General features: G+C 37.8%; 1 protein-coding gene across 6 annotated transcripts in view; it reads left to right on the top strand.

Moving 5' to 3' along the window:
• The window catches only part of LOC136850611 (GDP-D-glucose phosphorylase 1-like), a 243843-nt gene extending 219246 nt beyond the window's left edge, over window positions 1-24597 (top strand). For all 6 annotated transcript variants that reach the window (XM_067124295.1, XM_067124294.1, XM_067124293.1 and 3 more), the window contains 3 exons: window positions 17444-17595; window positions 20003-20068; window positions 23100-24597. In XM_067124295.1, coding sequence (XP_066980396.1) covers window positions 17444-17595; window positions 20003-20068; window positions 23100-23212 — 331 coding nt within the window. In that variant the 3' untranslated portion in view covers window positions 23213-24597. The remainder of the gene's footprint in view (window positions 1-17443; window positions 17596-20002; window positions 20069-23099) is intronic.
• The last annotated feature ends 280 nt before the right edge of the window (window positions 24598-24877 follow it).

The following is a 24877-nucleotide window of genomic DNA, read 5'->3' as shown; positions in this document are numbered from 1 at the left end:
CCCAATGGCAAAGGTAATTAATGGGAAAAACTACACAGTTTAAATAGAGAATTCCACAAATGGCAGCATTCCTTAGTACAGAATGGCACCTGTACCATCTCACCAGAGGAGAAACCACTTAACAGAAATGGTTTTCTTACTTGTGCCTATAGCATTAAAAAAACTAAAGAAATCATTTACAGACCTTACAGTTCGTTCGGGTTGCCCCAGGTCCTCAAAGGATCTGATGTCTACCAGAGAATTTGCATCTTCCGGTATATTTTGCATCTTCCAGTCTTGGATGGTCTGGGATGCATCTTAAATATTTGTCAAGCTTATTCTTAAACACAAAGGATATGTTTCTCAGATGACAGTAGCGCATTGAATAGACGCTGCATTATCGATGCTGGTGTGTGGTGGATTAATGTCCTGTGTGCTTTCCATAAAGTATAGGGGCATATTAAGTCTGCTTGCAGCTTTCTGATATTTTTAGCTCCATGAGTAATACATCTGTTTCCATGCTTGGATAATCAATGTTCTCTTCTCCTTTCAAGACTATATAAACAATTGTAGTCTTTCAAGTAGTCAAGTCCTTAACTTCTTCTATTCTAGCTGTAAAGGACCTTTGTATGATTTGTGCAATATCCTTTTGGTAGTGTGGGTACCATATTAATTGCAATATTCAATGGACTATAATGTATGTTTTATAAAGCATAATCATGTGTTCAGCTTTTCTTGTTTTGAAGTGAACAACATTCCCTTGCGTTTTGCCAATAGTATTGCTATTTGATCATTGCCAATTCAACATCACACCAAGGTCTTTTAACTGCTTCCTTATTTGTGATTGTCTGAATAGCATTCCTTCTTTATCACCATAGTTTATTGATTCAAATTTATCAGAGTTAAATAAAACCTCTGCCCAAGGTCTCTTTTATGAAGTTCCTAGGTCTCCTTACTTATTCTTGTGTTAGAAATTACTAACATTAATGTCTGCAATTATAATCACAAACAGCAATGCAGCTAACACTGCAGATCCTTGTGGCACAACGGATATTACTGTAGTCATCCGATTTTTGTGTTAGCAATCACTACAAAAGTTCTTTTATCCAAACTAGTTTATCCACAATGTTATGTTTTCTAATTTTTTTCGCTAATATATTATGGTATACCTTGTCAAAGCTTTTGCAAAGTCTAGGTAAACCACATCTGATCTTTTGATATTTTTATAATGCTTTCATGGTGGACTAACAGACTTCACTGGGTACAAAACCATGTTGTCCTATATTAAACAAACTATTTTTCATTAAATGTTTCTCTTTCATAAACTTTTCATAATAAGAGATGTCAGACTCACAGGCCTATAATTATTAATCTAGTCTTGATCCAGTAATAAATTTATGCTCATCATAAATCTTGCCTGTATCTATACTTTGTCTTAATAATATTGGGAGCAGCTTGATTGAATGAACCACTTTCTTTAACAAAATGGCAGGAACACCACTGGTCCTCCTGCTGATCCATTTTTAAATCATTAATAGGCACTCGGCTTCAGTAATATCTATGTACTATTTTCATCTCTTATTTCTGTATCATTATCTTCATTATCAATTCTAGGATGAATTCACCTTATATCTTTCTACTAAATGTTACATAATTTCTTTTTCATTTGTTAATCACCCTTCAATTTTAGAGGGCCTATTCTCTACTCTTATTTTATTCATCTTTTTTGCCTGTGAGTAAAACATTTTGGGGTTTTGCTTGATACAAAGGTCCTTTCTGAAGGTCCTGATTTTCTTTTTCTTACCTGTATAATCTCTGCATTTTCTAGCTTACTTTTTAGCTCCATCACTTTCCATGCATTCTTTTTTTTACAAGATCTTTTTCCACTTTCTGATTTTCTGGAACAAGATCCTTCTGTCTCTTGGTATGCGTGCCTGATGTTTACTTTTCTTTACCAGGTCAGTGAAAAATGGATCTCTACTTCCTTTTTGAATAAGACCCAAGTTGCTCACCAAGTAGCCTCGTCAGAATTTTATGCTAGGCTCCGACTCCTTAGCATTATAACCTCTACCACCTTGCTGGAAGTTGCCATCTTAAGGCTTCCAGAACATCCCAGGATAATTTTTGCTGTTGAGGCCAAAAGTCTTATGAGAACCCGATGGAAAGCACTCTTTGACTTCCTAGAATGGCGCATAAAATTGTGAATGGAAGCATTGGAGAGCTCCATCAAATCACTCTCCAATGTCACTGCATTATTACATTCTAACCCCTTCTGTAAGGACCTGTTAGAGGAGTCTGTTGTGGCTCAACTCAACGAGCATGCCAACCAACAGAATTGTACAGTGTATGCTCTTCTGGGAAAAGAGGAATTCAGGAAACAAAGAACCCAAAATTTCCCTTTACCCAACCCCAAAAAAGGCTCACTTTGATAAAAAATCATATAAGCCTTCAGTCACCCCAAAAATTTTTCCTCAAAAAACAGGTAGGTGGTCAGAAGGGACAATTCCCTGCAAAGGGACAACAACAACTTCAAGGCCATCCTTTTTCACAAGGTCCAAAAACCATCCCATAGGGGGAAAAAGGAAAAACAACGCCTGGAATGGCTATCAAAGGTGAAGGCAAAGGAGGAAGCAGATACCAAGAGGAATTATATTGGTTGGGGATCAGCTTCAATGACATCACAGACAATGGACATTTTCCCTGTGGGGGGACAGTATTATTTATATGTACAGAAAGGTCCTGTTAATGGGGCCTATAGAGAAACTTCTGTATATTCGCCACCAAGTATATGTCTCTTCAGTGTCCTCAAAAGGGACTCATCCAAAAGAAGAGTGATCCTCAACCAATCAGCATTGAACAAGCACATTGTTTGCCGAAAGTTTTGGATAATTACCGTTGCCTAAGTACATTGAATCATTTCAAAAAGGGACTTGGACAACTTCTATGGATCTGAAAGATGCACACGGACACATCCCTGTAGCTGTTCCCTTCCGCCCCTTTCTAAGGTTCTGAATAGGGAAAGATACGTACAGATTCAAAGTCATGTCCTTTGGGCTAAACATTGCCTAAAGAATATTTTTCAAAACTAGCAACGGTATTTGTTCGAGAACTCAAACAAAAAGATCTGGGGGCCCACAAGAAAAGAGTGCTTGAAAAACCTAAGAGCAATGGTCAACAGACTACAGTACAGTCAAAAGGTTTTATTATAAATTTGAAAACATCCTGCCTCACGCCCAGCAGACACTTTCAGTGGCTGGGACTGTGTTGGGATACTCTTCACGGCCTGTTGTCTCTCCCCATCATACTCAAAACAGAATAAGGCAAGTCCTCAAAAGGTTCCTTGCACAGCCCAGAGTTTCCAGATGGCAATCAGAATGTATGATGGGCCTGCTGCAGTTCTCATCAGTAATAGATCCAATACATAGATTGCAACTAAAAATGTGAACAAATTCTGGCTATCGCATGCAAGAAAAAAGATGCAAGACAGACCTCATCAAAGGATTAAAAGAGTTGGGGAGATACTTTGGCCTTAGATTTGGAAGGAATCTCTGGTGAAACAGGTCACCCTGACTCCTCCATCTGTATGAGTGACAAACTCACAGATGCCTCGTTGACAGGTTGGGAGGACATTGGGAGGATTGTCAGGTGGCAGGGAGGTGATCAGCTACTCAGGAATTGTTATATCAATTTCCTGGAGCTGATGGCTGTCTTTTTGTCTCTCAAAAAACTCAAACCTCCAGAAGAGAGAGAACATAACCACAATATCCTACATCAAGAGGTCTGGATCACATTCACCTCCTCTCAATATGGTAATGTTAGCCATCCTTCGGATGGCGCAAGCAAGGAAGTGGCACATGTCTGCAGTTCACCTCACAGGGGGTCTCATTGTAATAGCAGACTCTCTATCAAGGAAAACGACAGCCTCAACAGAGTGGATGTTGGACAACCACTCTTTTCAAATAATAGCCAACATGCTTCCACAACTGGAAGTGGACCTGTTCGCCACATACTAGAATCACAAACTCCTAATGTATGTGTCTCCAAACCTGGACAGTCAAGCAACAGCAAGAGATGCCTTCCTTAAGACTGGAACAAGGGGAGGACGATAATTTTTCCTCCATTGTCCCAGATTTCAAAGGTTTTGAGCAAACTTCTAACCTTCATAGGAATAGTGTACTTAATAGCCCCAAATTGGCCAAACAGGCATTGGTTCCTATTACCTCAACAACAGACAAAAAGATCAATTCCACTGTCGTCCGCTGTTCTATCCCAGACAGTAGGAGGGAAAGTCTCTCCTTTCTAAGCCGAGACCTTCACGTATAGATTTTTAAAAAATATCTATCGTGATAATTACTCACTCAACATTGCTAGGTACCTAGTGCAAAAATTACGGACATCTATCCAGCATTACCAGTCCATATGGAAGATATGGTTAGATTATATCCATACTGAGAGCCCAGTTGAGATTTCTATAGAAACTTTATTTTTCTTATATACCCTTTTGAAGACAAATGCCTTGTGGTTACAACAGTCATGGCATACAAGGCTGCATTAATGGAACCCTTGCTTTATGGATTCGGGATTGACTCCAGTATAGAAGTTGTCACTTCCCTTCTGCAGTCTTTTGCTCTACAAAGGCCCACTCCCGAAAGGCTTCCAATTACTTGGTCCCTGAACAAGGTGCTTAGACTTCTATCAACCCCTCAATTCAGTGGACCCAATACAACCACAACGCACAGGCTACAAAAGGTGATCTTCTTGATTGCATTAGCATCAGGAGCTCGTACAGTATTAGTGAACTGGGCTCTCTTAGATGGGGATGATGCATCAAGCAAATAGCTGACCATCAATTATTATTGTCCCCTGGCCCATCATTCCTGGCCAAGAATATGGATCCTTTAAAAAGGAAATCCATTCTTATAAGAAAATTCAATTTAGCAGACAAGACATTATGCCCAGTTCAAGCACTTAAGGTTTACCTAGAAGTCACAGCAAACACCCCAGAAGGTCCTATTTTCCTACACCCTAGCACAAACTAACCACTCTCCCTACAAAGACTGAGAATGATTGTAGTGTTTTCTCATTAAAAAGGGAAATCCACACTCTTTCCATAGGTCACATGATGTTAGGAAAGTAAGTACGTCTTTGGCCTTCTTCAGAAATGTCTCTTTCGAAGAAGTCTCCAAATGTACAGGGTGGTCATCAGTTAAATTATTGCCACATGTTCGAACAAATTTGACTACACTGTGTATCAGTAGGTGGCATAGTTAGTCTTAACCCCTAGGTGCTGCGGCAGAAAACCAGGGGTCATATTGACGGTGAGTATGCTAACTATCGCTGGGAGAGGGGTGACAGTACTACAACCAAACCCAGCATGCTTAGGTAAGCCACTGTAGAACTACATCCTAAAATATAAGTTTGTGTATAGTTTCTTGTTCCTTGGTATCAAAACCTGAAGAGTATTTGGAATAAAGAATGGGACTTGAAATCTGTGGCTTGACCTTGGACTGGAAATGTTATTTCCTTTGGGGTGTTGGGATTAAAAAGCGAGAGCTTAAGCCTTTTTTTGTCACCTGTCAATTTCTTTGTAAAGCTCCTTGAGGACGAAACAGTGACTATGCTATCAAAAAACAGGTTTTGATGTAGGAAAAACCTATTTTTGGTAGTTGCTGTTGAGTCCTCAAAATCCTCCCACTTCCCTGACGAAAAGGCATGGGATTTGGGCAAGGGATCAACCTGCATTGACCAACAGAGAGTAATGGCTCCTTGGTCTTTTAACGGCCCGGTTGTAAACAAGAGGGCGGATGCGCATGGGCAATAGTCACTTCTCTTTTTTGCAGGCTCTTTTGACGTTGGAAAAACTGGGTTCAGCTTTGCTGAAGATAAGGGAAAGTGACCTCTTATCTTTGAGTCCATTATATACTCCATCATGTGTTATAATGTTAATCATTACAACACAATACCTGGCCAAAAGACCAACTAGAAGAGAATTCTTTGATATTAGTTTGGTCACCATGGAGCTCTGGTAGACGATGGAAGATAACTCCTTGAGGATTCAACAGCGACTACCAAAAACAGGTTTTTCCTACGTCAAAACCTGATTTTTCTTTGGACCATATCCCTAAAATTATCACAAATCGCTTTTCTTTGTGGAGCAACACTGTGTATTCACTAATTACTGTGTTTTTTCATTAAAATATATGTATACTATGCTGAGAGAGAGAGAGAGAGAGAGAATGATGGCACAAGAATTTTTTTGTAAATTTTTGGGAGATTATGAGGACTAACCACATTTGTATGATATATAAATGATTTATAATAATAAGTACTAATTTTTGAATACTGTATTAATAAGATTAATAAGATTAAATAATAACAATAATAATAATAATAATATTCTGTAATTAAAAATTTATGCATTTCTCTAGTAAATTATGTGAAATTTTAAACAAACAAATATGTATTCCCAATCATTTCCAAAGCTCTGAAGTGAGTGGGGAGGTTTGACCTGTCATATATGTCAAATATTTGATTGCAACCCTTCACGGTCAGAGGTTTGATATAAATGACAGGTCCATCCTCCCCCTCACTTCAGAGCTTTGGAAAAAATTGGGAATACTGTATGTATTTGTTTGTTTAAGATTTCACATAATTTATTATAGAAATGCATAAATTTTTAAATTACAGTATATTATTATTATTATTATTATTATTATTATTATTATTATTATTATTATTATTATTATTATTATTATTATTATTATTATTATTATTATTATTATTATGTTGCCTATTTGGTGGTTAAGTAAAATTGCTACAAATGATACTGAAAAATCTCTCTCTCTCTCTCTCTCTCTCTCTCTCTCTCTCTCTCTCTCTCTCTCTCTCTCTCTCTCTCTCTCTCTCTCTCTCTCTCATACATACTGTATATTTTTAAGGGTAAAATGTTTAAGATGACTGTGAAATTATGCTAATAATATAATTTCAGATTAATAACAACTTACCGTAGTAAATAATTTTTTTATTATAAATGTATTTGTACATAATCACTAAAATACTAACACAACGTAATTAACAAACCTAGCATTCTGTTTGGAGGTACTGTATGTACGTGTCTCGTCGATCAAAAGTACCCTTGTATTTCAGATATGCGCTACACAGTAGTACTATTCTAAAATACGTACCTGTACAGTGAATATCATTTCAAAATCATCTTAGAACACAGGAAAACATACATAAAATATATGTGCCTAGTGCATTACATTCAGTATGAGCAGAACAGTGTGCAAAGTTGCATAGGCCAAAGAAAATTTACATGTCTGAATGATAGGAGATACTTAGGAGTAACAGTTGTAGGCTTGAACTTAATTTTGCAACATGACTTTGAAATGATATTAGGGTGTTCTGGGATGATAGTCTGAGGTACATTTTTGTTTGAACTCTAAAGTTTGGCGATGAACTGTTAAAATAGGCAGTTATAAGTGTTTTTGGAGTGTATATAGCCTACTTAAGAGTAACAGTAGTAGGAGAGTATTGTAATGTAAGGTTACTGTGGGTCTTTTGGGATGATGATTTGGGGTGTAGTTTTGTTTGGAATGATATTAAATTATTTAAGTATGATAATTTAAGGTATATTGTTGTTTGAACTATCAAATTAAGCAATGAAATATTAAAATAGGAATTTTAGTTTAAGGGGTACAAGGTATTTGGCAGTTATAAGCCAGTTATAAGCATTTTTAGAGGGGATTTTTGCATTTCCACAGTAGGTTCTGGAACCTATTCCCACGTAAAAATGGGGGAGCACTGTACAGGCTGTAGGTCATCTTTTGGTTTTATCACATGCAGTGGAAGTGTTCCCTATCCTTTGATGATGCAGCATCATGTCCAACAACCAGAGCCCTCCTGGAAGAAATATGTCCAGAAGGCTCTCTGAAAGGGAGCAATAGAGAAGGACATGTTTATTCATTCACCAGACATGTCTCTTCAGTATCCTCAAAGAGAAATTTCCTGAACAGAGGATGATCCTCAACCTATCAAAACTGAACAAACACATCGTGTGCTGGAAGTTACAGAGGACAACCATTGCCCAAGTATGTTTGCTTATTATGAGTAAGACCTGGACTGTTTCTATCAGTCATCCAAGAGTTCAGACAAGAGGGAGGTCAACTGGTGGTCTACCTAGATGATTGGCTAGTCTGAGGGACCAGAGAGGAGTGCTAACAGAACCTATAAGTGATGGTCATCAGACTCTGGTCAAGAGAGTTCAACTGGGAAAAGTCTTGCCTCAAACCCAAGAGACAACCAGTTCTCTTTCAAGCCAAGATCAGGAAAAATAAACTTGTCTGAGGTCTCCCAACAACAGTTGGGATGGATTACTTACCTGTTACAGTTTGCTTCAGTGGTGGATCCAGTTGTCAAACTGTAACTCAGGAATTTGAACAGAGACTGTTTTTTGCATGCCTGTAAAAGTTCCCTCCACTCCCAAGACTTCTCAGGATGCTAACCTGTCCCCGGTCTCCTCAGAAGAGGAAGAGGTCAACCAAGAACCTGCGCCTCCTTCGGCTTCAGAAAAAGACTTCCCAAGATGGTGTTTTCTTTGTCTGCCAAGAAGTCCTTCAGGGAGATGGGAGACTGGCTTTTGGCCAAAAGGGAGCAAGGCAAAGCATCTTTCACAGGAGGTACTTATCTTACATGACCGGTGAAGCCCCTTCTTTGGGAGTTGCTGCTGCCTCCCAAGGGGACTTCTCTAGTCTCATCGTCTCTTCTCACCATTCTCTTCAGCTAAGATAATGTTTTCTTCTGCAGAACTAGACCATCTAGTTAAAGACATTTTTAAGGTCTTTGAAGTCATTAGTTTTCGGGATTGGACGGTGGGCACACTGGCCAAGAAAATAGAGGACTACCAGGGTTTAACAGGAGATATCACCTCGGACTGGCTCGGTGTTCTTTCCTGTGCTGACAAAGCCATTAGAGATGGCTCTGTAGAGGTTTCTGCTCTATTTACTTTGGTGTACTAAAGAAAAGAGAGCTATGGTGCTCCTTTACTTCTAAGGGAGTTACCCAGATGCAGAAGTCAGCCCTGTTGTTCTTGCCTCTGGACCAGCATCACCTCTTCCCTCAGGATACAGTGAAGTGAATTGCGTCAGATCTACAGAAGAAATCTATGCAAGACTTGTTGGCCCAGTCGTCTAAGCGTTCCAAGGATTTGTCTGGTTTTCAAACCAGGACTTCCTCACCCCTCCAGCAGCAGCCCTTTTTGTGGAGGTGGACCTAGACCTTTGTTCAGGACCTGGGCAAAGGTCTGATTCCTGGCCAAGTCTATTAAGAAGAGCTCTGCCAAGACAGTGCTAAAAAATTAGAAGGCAGTCCTTCATGTACTCGCAGGAGCCAGATTTCTAGAGTTTTGGGAAAAGTGGCTGATAACAGGAGCAGAGCCTTGGACCATCAAAGTTCTAAAGGAGGGCTATGCCATCCCGTTCTTGGAGAGCCCACCATTAGTCACTTCTCCCATCGTATTGACATCATACTCGATAGGCTCTGACAGACATTCAGCCCTTTTGGAGGAAGTTTTCTCTCTTTTCCAGAAGACAGCCATAGAGGAAGTTGTGAACACCAGCACAGAGTTTTTACAACCGAATTTTTGTGGTACCAAAAGCATCAGGGGGCTGGAGACCAGTCCTCGATGTAAGTGTCCTCAATCATTTTGTCCTGAAGACCAAATTCAGAATTGAGATAAGCCATTCAGTCCTGACATCCATTCATCAGGGCAACTGGATGATAACTTTAGACATGCAGGACGCATACTCCCACATTCCGAACCATCCAGCTTCCAGTAAATACTGTATCTAAGGTTTGTCTTCCGGGACTAGGTGTATCAGTTTTGAGCCCTTTGGTTCTGCATTTCTACGGCCCTTGAAGTATTCACTTGAATCCTGGCTCCTCTCTCGAAATGGTTCCACTGAATAGGGATCAGTGTCAGCCTTTATCTAGATGACTGGCTACTTTGATCCCCATCGAAGGAAAAGCGCATGAAGGAATTACAAAAGAAACTTCTTACCCTGGAACTGGGCCTTCTTATCAATCAATCTGCAAAAGTCCCAAGTGACCTAGTCGCAAGAGACCCTCTATTTGGGGATGACTCCAAACTCAGATTTTTCAGGCTTTTCTGTCTCCCAAGAGAATTTCCAGCTGCCTTCAGACAGTCCAGAGTTTTCTAGCCCTTTCGTCTTGCTCGGCTCAATAGTGGATGAGCCTACTGGGGACTCTGGCATCCATAGAGATGTTTGTCAGATTAGGCAGACTTCACATGAGAGTTCTCCATTTCTTTCTGAAGGTCAACAGGGATAGGAAAACACAGCCAGACACTTATGTTTCCGATCACCCTGGAGATCAAACGGACCTACAGTGGTGGCTGTCAAAAGAAAGACTGTCAGAAGGGAAGTCCCTTCAACCTCTGAACCCCGACCTAGACTTTATTCAGACGCCTCAGACATAGGCTGGGGAGCCCAACTGGGGAATCAAGAAGTATCTGGTACGTGGACCCCAGATCAGCAAAGTCTACATATAAATGTGGGAGAACTGAAAGCAGTTCACCTAGGCCTTCAGTGTCTTTTGACCATGGTCCACGACAAAATATCAGTGTCTTTCGACCATGGTCCGCGACAAAATAGTAGTGGTGTGTACGGACAACACCATGGACTTAGCACATATCCGAAAACAAGGCGGCACCCATTCCTTTTCTCTCTGCCAGGCAGCAAGAGATCTACTCCTGTGGGCAGAACAAAATCAAGTGACTCTAGTCACCCGATTTATCCTGGGGAAGTTAAATGTTATGGCGGACGAGCTGAGCTGTCGGAAGCAGGTCCTTCCCACAGGGTGGACCCTGGATCCCCTTGTTTGTCTTGATCTTTGGAAGCTGTTGGGCAGACCAATTATAGACCTGTTTGCCACCTCCAAGAACCATCACTGCCCTCTATTTTGCTGTTCAGCCCCAGACCCTCTTGCATGGGCAACAAATGCCATGCTGCAAGATTGGTCCAATCAGGATCTGTATGCTTTTCCACCCTTCAGCATGATCAGGGAGGTATTAAACAAGTTTCAGTCATACCACAATGAAACTATGACCCTCATATCCCCATTTTGGCCTCTGATGGAGTGGTTCCTGGACCTTCTTCGGCTATTGGTAGACTGTCCAAGACTCCTTCCCCAAAAACCGTCTTTACTCAGAGAACCCCCCTGCAGAAGACACCACGAAGGGTTGTCTGCTCTTGCTCTGACAGGCTTCAGACACTCCGTAAGCTTGTCAGAGCAAAAGGTTTTTCAAAGGGAGTTGCAGAGGTTATTGCACGATGCAGGTGAAAATCTTCTAGCCTCGTCTACCAGGCCAAGTGGGCAGTCTTCTGTTGGTGGTGCCACAACCACAATGTCTCTTTGTCTAAGACCTCTGTGACCCAGATTGCTGATTTCCTCCTTTACCTGAGGAACTCTAGGAATTTGTCTTCCTCCACCATTAAAGGATATCGAGTTTTTAAACATAGAGGCCTGGATCTTTCGTCGAACTCGGATATTAATGACCTGTTAGGGTCCTTCAATACGATGAAACAGAGGAAAGACAATCTGGTCTCCTGGAATCTGGATGTGGTCCTGAAGTGGCTGACGGATCCAGTTTTTGAACCCTTTTGTTCTGCTTCCCTTAGATATCTCACATGCAAGACACACTTCCTCTCTGCTTTAGCTACGGCTAAACGCTTAGTGAAATTCAAGCCATTGACAAAAGGGTAGGTTTTTCCCTAGGAGATGCAGTTTGCTTCTTCACCCTAGGCTTTTTGACCAAGGACGAGGACCCCTTCAAGCCCTGGCCCCGTTCATTTACTATTAAGAATTTAATGGATGTTCTCAGTCATGAGTAAGAAGAGGGAGTACTTTGTCCAGTCAGAGCTCTTAGATATTATCAGAATAGGACAGAAAAGATCAGGAGTCCATCCTGTAACCTTTGGTGTTTGGTTAAGAACCCTTCTTGTCCTTTGTCAAAGAATGCCTTGTCATTCTTCCTGAGAGATTTGATTTCAGAGGCACATTCTCAGAACCAGGAGGATGTTTTACCAAGTTTTAAAGTGAAAGCTCATGATATCAGAGTGGCACTGACCTCTTTGGCTTTCAGGCATAATATGTCCCTGACTTCCATTATTCAGTCGACCTACTTTAAGTGCAGGTCTATTTTTGCCTCTCACTATTTGAAAGAAGTGGACATTGTTCTAGGATTGAAGTACCTTGGGACCATTATTGGTGGCTGGCATGGTACTGGGTGAGAAATTATAGGAAACTCTTTCTCTCCTACTGTCTCTGTCTCTTCACCTTGGTTTAGGGTTTTGGAGTTTTGGGGAGCCTGGGGTACAATGTGCCTGGAGTATCCACTAGTCCTAGTGGATAGGTTGTGGTGTTTTTTATAAGCATTTTCAAAGTAGGTGACGGTATTTTCTGGTTGTTTTTTTAATTTTGGTACTGCCCAGGGCAAGGGCACCTTTTTTGTATGCTGTGTTAGCCACCAGGCATATCCTCCACTGCAAAGCTCCCTCTTAAGTAGAGGCGACCCACAGCTCACCAGCCAAGCCACTAAGGGTTAAGATGAGCACCAACCAGAGGCAGTATTCACCTGCAGTATCTCTCTTACCAGGTAAGGAAACAACAAGCATTGCATACAATACTGGCAACTTTTTTCTGCTTCAAAATCATTACCATGCTTTAATGTTTTGGAGCAGAATATGTCCATGTATCCCACCTCCATTCAGTGTGGGATTCAGCTATGTAATTACTTTGTAAGTTGCTTTTATGAAAATTATATTTTCATAATAAAATTAAGTTTCATATATACTTAGGAAGTAATTATAGAATCAGGCCACCCTCCTCCACTCCTATGGACATAAGGGCACAAACAAATTGGGCTTACCTGCCAGGTTGTTTAACTGTTTCCCGGTAGAGGGCAGGGGCTGTCACCTAGGCAAAACAGAAGTGAATACCATGAATTTTTTAAAAAGTTGCTGTGCAAATTAGAAACATTAGCTATGTAATTACTTGGTAAGTACAGTATATGTGAAACTTAATTTTATAATGAAAATATCATTTTTGATGTAGAAAAAAGTATTATTGGTAGCTGCTGCAACTCTCAAACTTACCTTTTTTCCCAGCCATAAAGGCATTGGAATCTGTGCTAGAAGTTTCTTGTACAAACAAGGCAAGTTATATATGGCCCTGACTACCCACACCATTGTTGCCACAAGTGCATAGGAGGGGTGAATTTGGATCTTCCAGTAGCAGCTGTAGACAAGATAAAGTGCTGTTGTTGTTATGCAATATTCCATCACTGTACCAACAATTGCACTATTCCATCCTAGACTGTCTATAAGAGAATTCTCTATATTTATTGATCTGTCTAATGGAACCTCAGTGAGACAATAAGGGTAGCACTTTGATGATCCACAGCCTTGATGAACAGCAAAAATTGGTTTTTCCTGTGTTAAAACCTGTTTTTTCATTAGAAGTGCATGTTTAACCCATGGCATCAAACTATAAAGGAAACTACAAGTGGATATGGGTATCAGAAAACTACAATTGGTGAAATACTTTAGGTGACATATCCTACTGAATGAGAGGAAGATTACCATCATGGGCCCCCCTACCAACCTAACCTAACCTTGGCTGATATAAATCACCCGATGAAACACCAGGAAGCATCCCAGTCTAACTTTCACTAAGTTAACCAGACTTAACTTAGGCCTCAGCATTCTGCCTGACTAGAGAGGGGAAAGGGGCATACAGTAAACCCCCCGTATTCACGGTCTCACAATTTGAGGACTCACCTTTTCGCGGATTGCTCTATGGAACATATATACACATTATTCACTGAAAATTCACCCATTCACGGTATTTTTCACTGAGCAATATTCACTGATTACTGTATTTTCATCTCATTTTCATGACTAAATGCACTTTTTGTGATAAAACTATTAAAATACTCGGGTAGTGCTCTAGTTACGATAATTCGCCTTACGATAATTCGATTTTGCAATGGGGTAAGCAACTAATACCAATACGACAATATTTAGAAAATTTTTTTTAATTTCCTGTGGGCGCAGGCAGCAGCATACAATCAGGCAGTGAGAGAGACCAAATTACAATAGACCACCTTCTTTTCCTCCATCTCTTTATCTCATCTTCTAGTTAAAAAGGTAAAAGAGAATGATAAAAGTATTGTTAGTAATGTTATACTCTTGCGTAAATGCATACAGCCATAAACAACCAAACAAGAAACTGTTGTTTTGCTTATCAACAAATCGTATAACAACAGCCGTTTTGCTTGTATTTCAACCATCTTATGCTAATAAACAATTACCATAGTTATAGAACAAATGAAGTTAAGTAGAATGGGACTGATATATTTTTACATCATACCCTTATTTGGTATGTATACAAGATCGGCAAGGAAATATACTAGTAAATGTAAGCTGCAAGTTGTAGCTGAAGCTGAGAAAACGATGTTCAAGCTGCTAATGACTATAAACTATTGTGCATCGGCAACATGGATGAAACTCGACCATAATTAAAATTGGAGAGAAAGTATTTTAATCAAAACTACTGGGCATGAAAGAATACATTACTGCTATTTTTACATCGATAAACAATAAATACGTAAAGCTCATATTATGATTAAATCAAGTGAATAGCGAACAGAATCTTGATTTTTTTTATATGAAATAAATGCCCCAAATGGCCAAGTCATCTATTAATGAAAAAAAATAGCTAAATTAATTTCACAACGAGACGTATTTAAGTTATATTTCGACTTAAAAACACTTCGTATAATGAAAAATAACCTTGTCCCATAAAAATAAAGTATCTAGAGATTCATTTACACTAACTAGAAGCAAGAAAAGTGCTCTGAACTAAGTTAAATACAGCAAAATAAACTTACCACATAATCGATTTCCAAACCAAAACATTGATTGTAATTTATAATACAAAAGCAATAAAAGAATATATACACTATTATTGGATACAGTGAATTGAGGCATAACTTTTTAAAAGATCCACGGAAAAGATGCATATTCGTTATGATGATGTATGTAAATATATGTGAATATAGAGTACAGTATAATATAGGCTAGGCTACCGTATATGTATACGATATACCATAGTGTAGGCTAAGCAAATTCTTGTATGTTATTCAATTTCTCTTTGTACTGAATTATCATAAGTCACTCTGCATGAACCTCCAGAATTAGCTGATATTAGTAATTACTATACCATGTATGTATAGAGTATACTTTATAGTGTAGGCTAGGCTACCATATATGTATGGTGACTGCCCTATAGTCCGAAGGCCCGATAGTCGAAGGTGTCCCAGTCAGCAGGCCCGATAGTCCGAAAGTCAGAAGGCCCGACGGATAATCAGCCCCACCCCCTCCATAGCTCACGGCAAAATTGTAACCAGTAAACACTCGGAAGGCTTAGACCTCACGACTATCGGACCTTCGGACTATCGGGCCTTCGGACTATCGGGCCTTCGGACTAACGGACTGTAATCATATGTATACTGTACATGGTACTGAATACCCTAGTGTAGGCTAGGCTATATTCGAGATACGTTTTTTCCAACAAACGATGGTTTTTTTCGAGCCTAACCAAATCGTCAGTAGGATAATACCTTTATAAACATTTTTAGTTTTGTTTAGTGTGTTGGAACCATCAAAATAGGTAGTTCTAAGTGTTTTTAGAAGGGTTCTAAGTATTCGCGGGTTTTAGCCACTCGTGGGGGGATGTGATACGCATCCCCCATGAATATGGGGTTTACTGTAGTCTCTTCTGGAGGTCCCCCTCCCAAAGAAAACCTTACGTGCCTTACTTGGTCATAAATTATGGAAAGAAATATTTGTTTTCCTCTTTGTTGCTATTTCCAGTGGGATGCATAGCCCTTGGCCTCCTCCAACTTGACCCTAAGAATATGGTTTCTATTTTGGGCCCCTATTATTGTTAGACATGTGAGGTTTGTAATGGGTTAACAAGCTATTCAAGTTAACACACCCGATGATTTAAGCCATCTTCTAATTGGTTAATATTTCCTCTATCTATCCTTTCTCTTCAGAATTGTTTCATATGCTTTTCTCACCTTTCCATGCCTCAGGCAAAACTGTCCACATCCACATATTTTATGTTTCCTGTCGTTTTTCCATCTTATTAATTGTCCACATTTAACAAAATTACAGCAAAATTGACTAGACATATTTTCATCATTCTTTTCCTCCTCTTCAATGATAAATTCAAATTTTTCAGTAAACTTTATTTATTAAATGCTACCATTAGTTCCTCAGTCCCATACTTTGTTTCTCCCCCATCTTGATGCACATTGATGTTGTCTGATTACTATAGTAGGTAAATTACTCCAAATATTTCACTCCTTTGCCACTAAAATTTAACTTATCTAATTTGCTTTTGGCCTTTTGTCAGTACTTTACAACCTGTCTGCCACATTGATATTTAGTGCTCTTTCCTCACTGACAAAGTTCACCTCTTATAACAACTTTTGCAATTTTCCTCTTCATCAGCAATCATTATAGTGTCATCAGCAAAGCTAATGTTATAACATTTTGATTGCCAGCATTTACACCACTCATGTCTCCCTCATTCTAAATTAACCATACAATGAAAATAAATCATGGGACATGATACAGTTGTGTCCTACCCCATGCTTCACCTCCACCTATTCACTTTGCTCCTCTTCAGTCTTTAATGCTGCCTTGTGATTCCACTGCAAGATTTCTGTTATTTGATGTCCTGTACTTTACAGCAATTGATCCTTTTGAATGTCAGTTGCAATTGTCCCTTTATATTCCATGAACCCAAACTGGTCCTTCATAACTTATTGTCTAATTTTTCTCTTTAACCTTTTCAGTATTACTCTCAAATTACTGTCCACCTCTTGATAGAAATGAATAAGGAGCTGTTTGAGTGATTAATAACCCTGCTCCTACATCATCCCCAAAGCTTTCTCTGCCACAGGATGGTTTTCCATGTAGGAGTTACCTAAAAAACTGTTCTGCTGATCCATTGTTCCTCCTCCTCTCAGGTAGAGTGCCACTTTCTGCATTCACTTCTTAAGGACTACCTATCCTATTTTCCTAGAGTTCTTTAATATTGCTGTACATCTTTCAAGATTGGTCTGTTACATAGACTAGCCCCACTTTTACATCGCCATTCTTTTCTTCTACTCTTTTGGGCTTGTTGTTTACAATTACATTTTATTTCCTATTTCACCCGTTCTTTTATAAAAATGTATGGAATAATTAAGTGGTTAGTGTGTACTGTATAAGTGTATAATGTAAAATTTTTATACTATACACATTCTCCTATTTATGCAGATATTTTTAATGAAGAAATATCATCTTAAATAACTCCTTTTTTTCTTCTTCAGATGTGTGATGACATTAGTAAAGATGTTTTTGGAAGAGGAAATTTCACATAACATCTTCATCACTAGAGGAGCTCCACTGATAGGTGCAGCATCTTCTCCTGATTCTTATAGTACAATAAGACTGGTAATTTGGGGCAGGAAGCCATCATACGGTAAGACCAACTTTCATTTTTATATTCTTTTTTAGAGTACAGCTTTATTTAAATTTTCTTGCCTTTTATGCTCAAGTCTGTTTAATATATTATTTGTTAAAGAGATGGTACTTAAGAATTTTTTATGTGCCTTTAGTAAAACAACAGCTACAGTAAACCCACCAGTATTCACGGGGGATGCATAACCCCCCCCCCACAAATAGCTAAAATCCTCAAATACTTAAAACCCCCCTCAAAAAACACTTAGAACTGCCTATTTTGATAGTTCAAACACCACAAAAAACTCTAAAAATGTTATACCTGAGTATTTTGAGAGCTTTATCACAAAAAGTGCATTTAGTTTTGAAAATTATATGAAAATACAATAATTAGTGAATATTTCTTAGTGAAAAATACCACGAATGGGCAAATTTTCTGCAAATAATGTGTATATACATTCCACAGAGAAATCAGCGAATCGTGAGACTGTGAATACATGGGTTTGCTGTATAGTACATTTTGTATTCACAGTATTTCATGTATTAAAGTACAGGTTGACCATCGCTAATCCGGCAATCAGTAGTCCGGAACAATCAGTAATCCGGCACAAATTTCGGCTAGAGTAATTTCTAATGTTTCCGCAGTAATTTTCAAATTTCCTGGGTCGCTGCGCTAACTCGCTCACCGGCCGCTCCGATTTGGTGGCACAGTGTGCTGCATCAACAAACTGGTAGCCTAACCTACATTATACTGAACTCTATTCACATATTAACAGTATTATACAAACATCAACATAACGAATGTGCATCTTTTTCATGGATCTTTTAAAAAGTTATGCTTTACTACATTGTATCCAATTGCGTATATTCTCATATTGCTTTTGTATTATAAATTGCGATCAATGTTTTGTTTTGGGAATCGATATCGCTTTTCTTGCTTCTAGTTGGCGTGAATGAATACGGATACTTTATTTATTTGGGACACGGATATTTTTCGTTATACGAAGTGTTTTTAAGTCGAAATATACCTTAAATACGTCTTGTTGTGAAATTAATTTAGCTATTTTTTTTGTTAATATATGACGCTCGCGGGAATCGCGGCTGGCTGTTTTGGGGGCATGTTTGTTTTGTGTAAAAAAAAAAATCAAGATTCCTTTCACTATTTTCTCTTGATTTCATCATAATGCAAGCTTTACATATTTATCTTTTATCGGCATGAAAACAGTACTAATTTGTATTCTTTCATGCCCAGTAGTTTTGATTAAAATACATTCTCTCCAGTTTTATTTATGGTCGAGTTTCATCCATGTTGCCGATGCATGATAATTTATAGTCATTAGCAGCTTGAACATTGTTTTCTCAGCTTCAGCTACAACTTACAGCTTAAAGTTACTGTAGCAGTACTGTATATTTCACTGCCGATCTTTTCTCCAAAGCAAATAAGGGTATAGTGTAAAAAATATATCAGTCCTATTGTACAGGACTTAACGTCATTTGTAACATAACTACAGTAATTGTGTACTACCATACGATGGTTGAAATACAAGCAAAACAGTTGTTTTCCGATATGATTATTAGCAAAACAACAGTTTCCTGTTGGTTTTTTATGGCTGTACGCATTTACACAAGAGTATAACGTTACTAACAATACTTTTATCATTGTCTTTTACTTTTTTAACTAGCAGATGGAATAAAGAGATGGAGCAAAAGAAGTTTTTCTATTGTAAGTTGGTCTCTCTCACTGCCTGGTTGTACCTGCTGCCTGCTCCTGCACGAAATCTAAAAATATTTCCCAAGTATTTTCGTGCCGGTATTAATTGCTAACCCCATCGTAAACTCGAAATATCGTAACTCGAGCACTACCTGTATTTGATAATTGTCTTTTCTTTATTAACCAACTTCTACTGATTTATGGGATACTTTAATTCTAAGATGAGGTGCTTAGCTACTGGGTTTCGTGTATTCTAGCCTAATAAATGGCTAATCCGGCAAAATGGCTAATCCAGCACCCTCCAGGTCCCAGTGATGCCGGATTAGTGATGGTCAACCTGTATTAGATATTGTTATCAAATCTGTTAGCCTCATCAGTGAAAGTACTTTAACCCAAATACACAACCTAAAGATTAAAATTTCACCTCAGATGGAATGTTTTTGTAAATTTTCTTACGTTTCCGAATGTTACTTTCCCCACCCCCTCAAAGTTGTTAAATTTATTCAATATGCTTCTGGCACTAATATTCTTTCCTTTTTTATACATAGTTACATTACTCATTTTGGGCAAGATAGTAGTTTTTCTCATAAATACTCTAGTTGTTTGAATCATTTACTGAAGATAATTATTTTAGTGCATGTGTCATGACAGTAAGGATGAACCACAATACTAATATTGTGCTAAACTAGCGTGCTTCATGTTTTATTCTTATTGACAGGTATTAAGGATGTATCAAAATTTGCAGTGGCGTTATGTGAACTAGCAGGCCATGTACCATTTTACTGTGAGTAATTTTCTTTTTTGTCTTTTCACTTTGAATATGAAAATGGTACAGTCAACCCCCGGTATTCATGGGGGATAGGGACCAGAACCAACTGTGATTAGCTAAAATCCGCGACTGCTTGACATCCCCTCTAAAAATGCTTATAACTGGCTGTTTAAATAGTTCAAACACCAAAGACACCCTCAAAAAATGTTTATAACTACTTATTTTAATAGTTCAGACACAAAATTTATACCTTAAACTATCATCCTACACAGAACATACTTTAAACTATTATCTAAAACACTTGAATATCATTTCAAAGTCATCTTACAACATTACCTGTAAAAATATATGGCTTACAGCTAAGTGTGAAAACTGTTCAAGTTCCCCCTATATTCAGGCACAGCCATTTTCTCTCACAGTATTGAAGCAGTCCCATTTTCTTTTTTTACAGAAACACTGAGAAGTTAAATACTGTACAGTGCCTAAATATTTAATATGCATTAAAAAAATACATTTTGATGATATTTTGCTGTGTGTACATTAATATTAATATTTGAAGATTAGTAAATAATTTTTTATCATAAAAATGTATTTAGTCATGAAAATAATATGAAAAATACATCATTAGTGAATATTTCTTGACAAAAAATCTGTGAATTAGAAAATTTCTCGCAAATAATTTGGGGATGAGTTCCACAGAAAAATCCTTGAATAGGTAAAGCCGCGAGTCCTGAACTGCGAATAGGCAGGGATTGACTGTATATAAAACCAGAATGTTGCAAACAAAGAAAAATATGAAAAATTATGATTGAAACTGGTTTGCATCTGCAACTACCAAACTTCCTTTGAAGGGTTAAAATATGTATATGTTTTATCTCAAATTCATTATTGTACAATAGCGTTGTAATTATCTACCCAAAATTTCAGCCTTTTACAGTAGAATAAGATCCTCCAGTTCTAACTGTCAGTCCATGCATCTGGGCTCTACCAGTCCTCTGGTGGGCGTACTAAGTCATTGTTTGGGTGTTTGCTATGTTGTAAATGCCTAGAAGTCTGTTTTCCTCTATGGATATGATTTTTCTGTCAACCTCAACATATAATTACATGTATATTATTACAATCAAAATGTTTAGTCACTAAATTATTTAACTACATATTCTGTATGGAAGGACTTGATTATGTAGTGCCTTTATTTCTTCTGTGAATGAGGTTTCTTCACTGGTCCTTGGTTTACTTAGCCTACCTTTGTCATTTTCCTGCAACTGAAAGTATTAAACCTTACCTAGGATCACTGTCTGTTCATTATTTTATTGACTTTTCTCAATTTGGTGTTATTTGTATTTTTGGGTTTTTGTGCTGTAAACATTTCCTGCTTCTGAGGGACCAAATGGTCTTCCTCAAAGACAGATCTAGGATATAGTTAGAAAGAAAAAATTTCACTAGAAAAGTTGAACAAGTTTAGTGTACTAGTTAAAATTTAATATAATTTCCACATGACACAAAAATACACTGTGGTTTTGATAACTGACATTATGTCAGCAGTTTTTTTTATTTGATGTGAAAGAACTTCAAAAAAATGCTGTAGTCAACTACCTCTGTTTACTCCTCTTGAGTTTTACTGAATTCCTGTTTTAGCAAAGCTGCCATTACAGTACTTTATTTGTCTTGACTTTAAAACCAGTCATGTTTTCTGTGGGTTGGGTTTACTATCTTTTACCAAGTGCTGCACTATCCTGCTATCCTTGTCAATTTGGTAATCAGCTTTATGAATGTTAAGTAAGATAACATAGAATATAAATTTTTATATTAAAATGGTTATTTCTTACTTACTTATTCATAGTACCCACCCAGCCTCGCCACAGTCCAGTGGGCTGAAAGTAATTGAGGCATGGAAAATGGAGTCACTCTATCAAAACCCTCTTCATACTGTCCCACAACCAAAATGGCTTCTTTGTGACTTAAAATAGTTTCAAGTCTCTGAGATATAAATGAGAAAACATGAAGTTTCTTGTACTGTGTCTGGATCATTGAGTTCGAGTCAGTATCTATCTACCATTTGCACTTTGTGTGAGTACAAAAATGTGAAAAATTTTTGTATTCACAGATACAGCTGTTGCTAATTGGGGAGTTTAGTTTCTCATTCCCCACTATTTGAATGCAGCAAACTATATTTGCCTTGTGAACAAGAGGTGACAGATCCTTAAAATAGATGTTACTGTAATTAGTATAAGCCAGAAATCTCAAAGAATGGCATTTGTAAACAAGTGGTCCATATCTAAGAAACAGCAATTTAAAACATTTTCCTTTACATTTATTTATAGTATTTTAAAAATAATTTTAAAAATAGTATTTAATGTTTTAAAATTACCATTAAAATCTCATTTGTTCTACTTCCTGCAAAGAAATATAATTAATGAAACCCAAACCCACATTCTTTCAACCACAGTACATATGAGATTTTAATTGAAAGTAGGTATGGTTGGCATAAGATTTACTTTCATTAAGCTTTAGTTACTATATAATTGAACCTATTATAGTACGTCATCCTTTTGTAATTGTTTGTTACAGTATACTACTGTAATGCATATTATATACAGTATACCACAACTTCTCTTAAAAGTGCAGTAGTGAGCGTAGTGCTATTAAAGTAGAAATCTTAGACATACTGGTGTAGTAATTCTCCTGTTTTGTAAATTTTGTGATCAGAACACTCAAGGCAACTACAATTATTACCACAAGTAACATTTAGTAATACATTATTGTTATAAATTACTCAAACCAGACCATTGAGTCTTGGTTCAAGATTTATAGGGCTGGCCTAAACAATTTATTCTCAAAAGAGAATTGAAAATTGGAGGGCAAAAAGTTAAAGTGAGACTGCAAAGCAGGAAGAGAACAGAGGGAACTTTTAAAGAGTAAAATGTGAAAAGCATTACTGCCAGTGTTCAAAAGGACATTGCAAAGATTTTTTTGCTACTTAAAGTGTGCCACACAAGGCATTTTACCCATATGTTGACACAAAGTAATTAATCTTTTCTCCCTACAGCTGAGGAGAAATGGCCAACTGTAACTGAAGACGAATTAGTTCCTGCTATAAAAGATATTTGTTCTGACACCTATGAGTATTTGCTACCTAAAGTTAAAAAATTGTTTAGCTAAGCTGGTTGTCATTGCTGGCATACTATATTATGTTGTATTTGTATTTGTACGGGTTATATGCATTTGTTTTTCACATATTGTCTAAAGATTTATAATGATTGTCTAGCCCAATTGAATGTCTTAGTTCCTTTTGTGGTTTTTGTTTCCAGAGATCCACAGTAATTTTCAATAACATTTTTTTATGGAGGAATACTCAGATGCTAAGTTGCTATTCTTGTCACATCAGAGGAAGATATAGATAACATTTGCAGTACTGACATACCTTAAGATTTGTAAGATGCACTGTGTATGTTTAAGAGAAGGCTGTTTCTCTCTCCCATGTCTCCTAAATAAACAAGCAGTTGCTTTTACGCAGGCTCCAAGTAAGCTCTCATGTGCTGGATCTGGTTGTATTTTTTAAGAATGTTTTTCAAATATGTGTTGGCATAGAGCTTTTGCTGTGGTTGATATAAAATTTACTTGAATGTTAAGTAGAGTTATTTCTTTAACTTCAGGAATGATTTGTGTTTTTTTTTAATATTTAAGGTAACACTAAGTGCAGTAATTTTCAGCATTGTTACAAGTTTCTTGTGTTAGATGATTCACAGATTGCACATTTTTAGTACAGGTCAACCATCACTGATCCAGCATCATTAGGACTTGCAGGGCACCAGATCAGTGATATTCCCGGATTGTTTAGGTTAGAATACACTTAACTGAACAGTTAGCCACCTCATCCTACCTTTAAGATGCCTTGTAAATTAATACAAGTTGGTTAATAAGGAAGAAAGAAATATTGAACGAAAATCAAGTGAAATTTTAATGAAGCACTGGAAAAATAAGTGGTACAGGTAATTCTGTTTACTTACACAAGAAAGTTCATCATTGCCACCTCCAAGGTGAAGAGTTGGAATTTACAACTGAGCACATTTACATGTTAGGTGAAGGGTTGTCAGGATTCCCATTTTCTTCATCTTGGATTTTTTTGAATATTTTATACTACAGGTAGTCTTTGACTTACGATGATTCGAGTTGCAATATTTCAAAGTTACTATGGTGATAACAGTTACGGTATTTTCGATGTTACGATGACAATGCTAATACTGTACAGCATGACAAAAACTTTAAATCTCGCACGATGGGTTCAGGCAGCAGACTGCAGTACAATATGTTTCCCCGAGAGGCTGGGATGTGCAAATCTCTCACCCTGACCTATCCCTCATTCACTCCTGCTGTCTACGTAATAAAGGTGGGTCAGTGTTAGTGTATGATTTTTTTTCCATTTTGAACTGTCTAAAATGCAAATTTGTGTTAGGTCAGCATGTTTTCCAAATACCAAAGTGAATCTCCAGCTGGTGGTGTGATGAAGAGGAGGTATTCTATCACTCTGGAGAAGAAAATGAAAATTATCAACCAGAATGCCCCAGGAAAGGCAGTTATGGCCATAGTACTTAACGAGCATCTATCGCAGGTAATGGTATCCATTATCATTAAAGACAAGAAATGGATAATGGATGCTGTAAAGGCATCTGCTTCAGTTCATTCCACAATTTTTACAAAGAAGAGATCAGGGGCCTTTTGAAGAAATGGAGCAGTTACTGGTCACATGGATGGAGGACCAGATACACAAGCATATTCCACTGAGCCTCTTGACATTCAAACAAAAGCGTGCTTGCTTTTCAAGGA

Source organism: Macrobrachium rosenbergii, chromosome 22, assembly GCF_040412425.1.
Source record: "Macrobrachium rosenbergii isolate ZJJX-2024 chromosome 22, ASM4041242v1, whole genome shotgun sequence".
NCBI classification, from domain to species: domain Eukaryota; kingdom Metazoa; phylum Arthropoda; class Malacostraca; order Decapoda; family Palaemonidae; genus Macrobrachium; species Macrobrachium rosenbergii.
The sequence above is the reverse complement of the archived record's forward strand: the minus strand, read 5'-3'. Positions and strand labels throughout refer to the sequence as shown.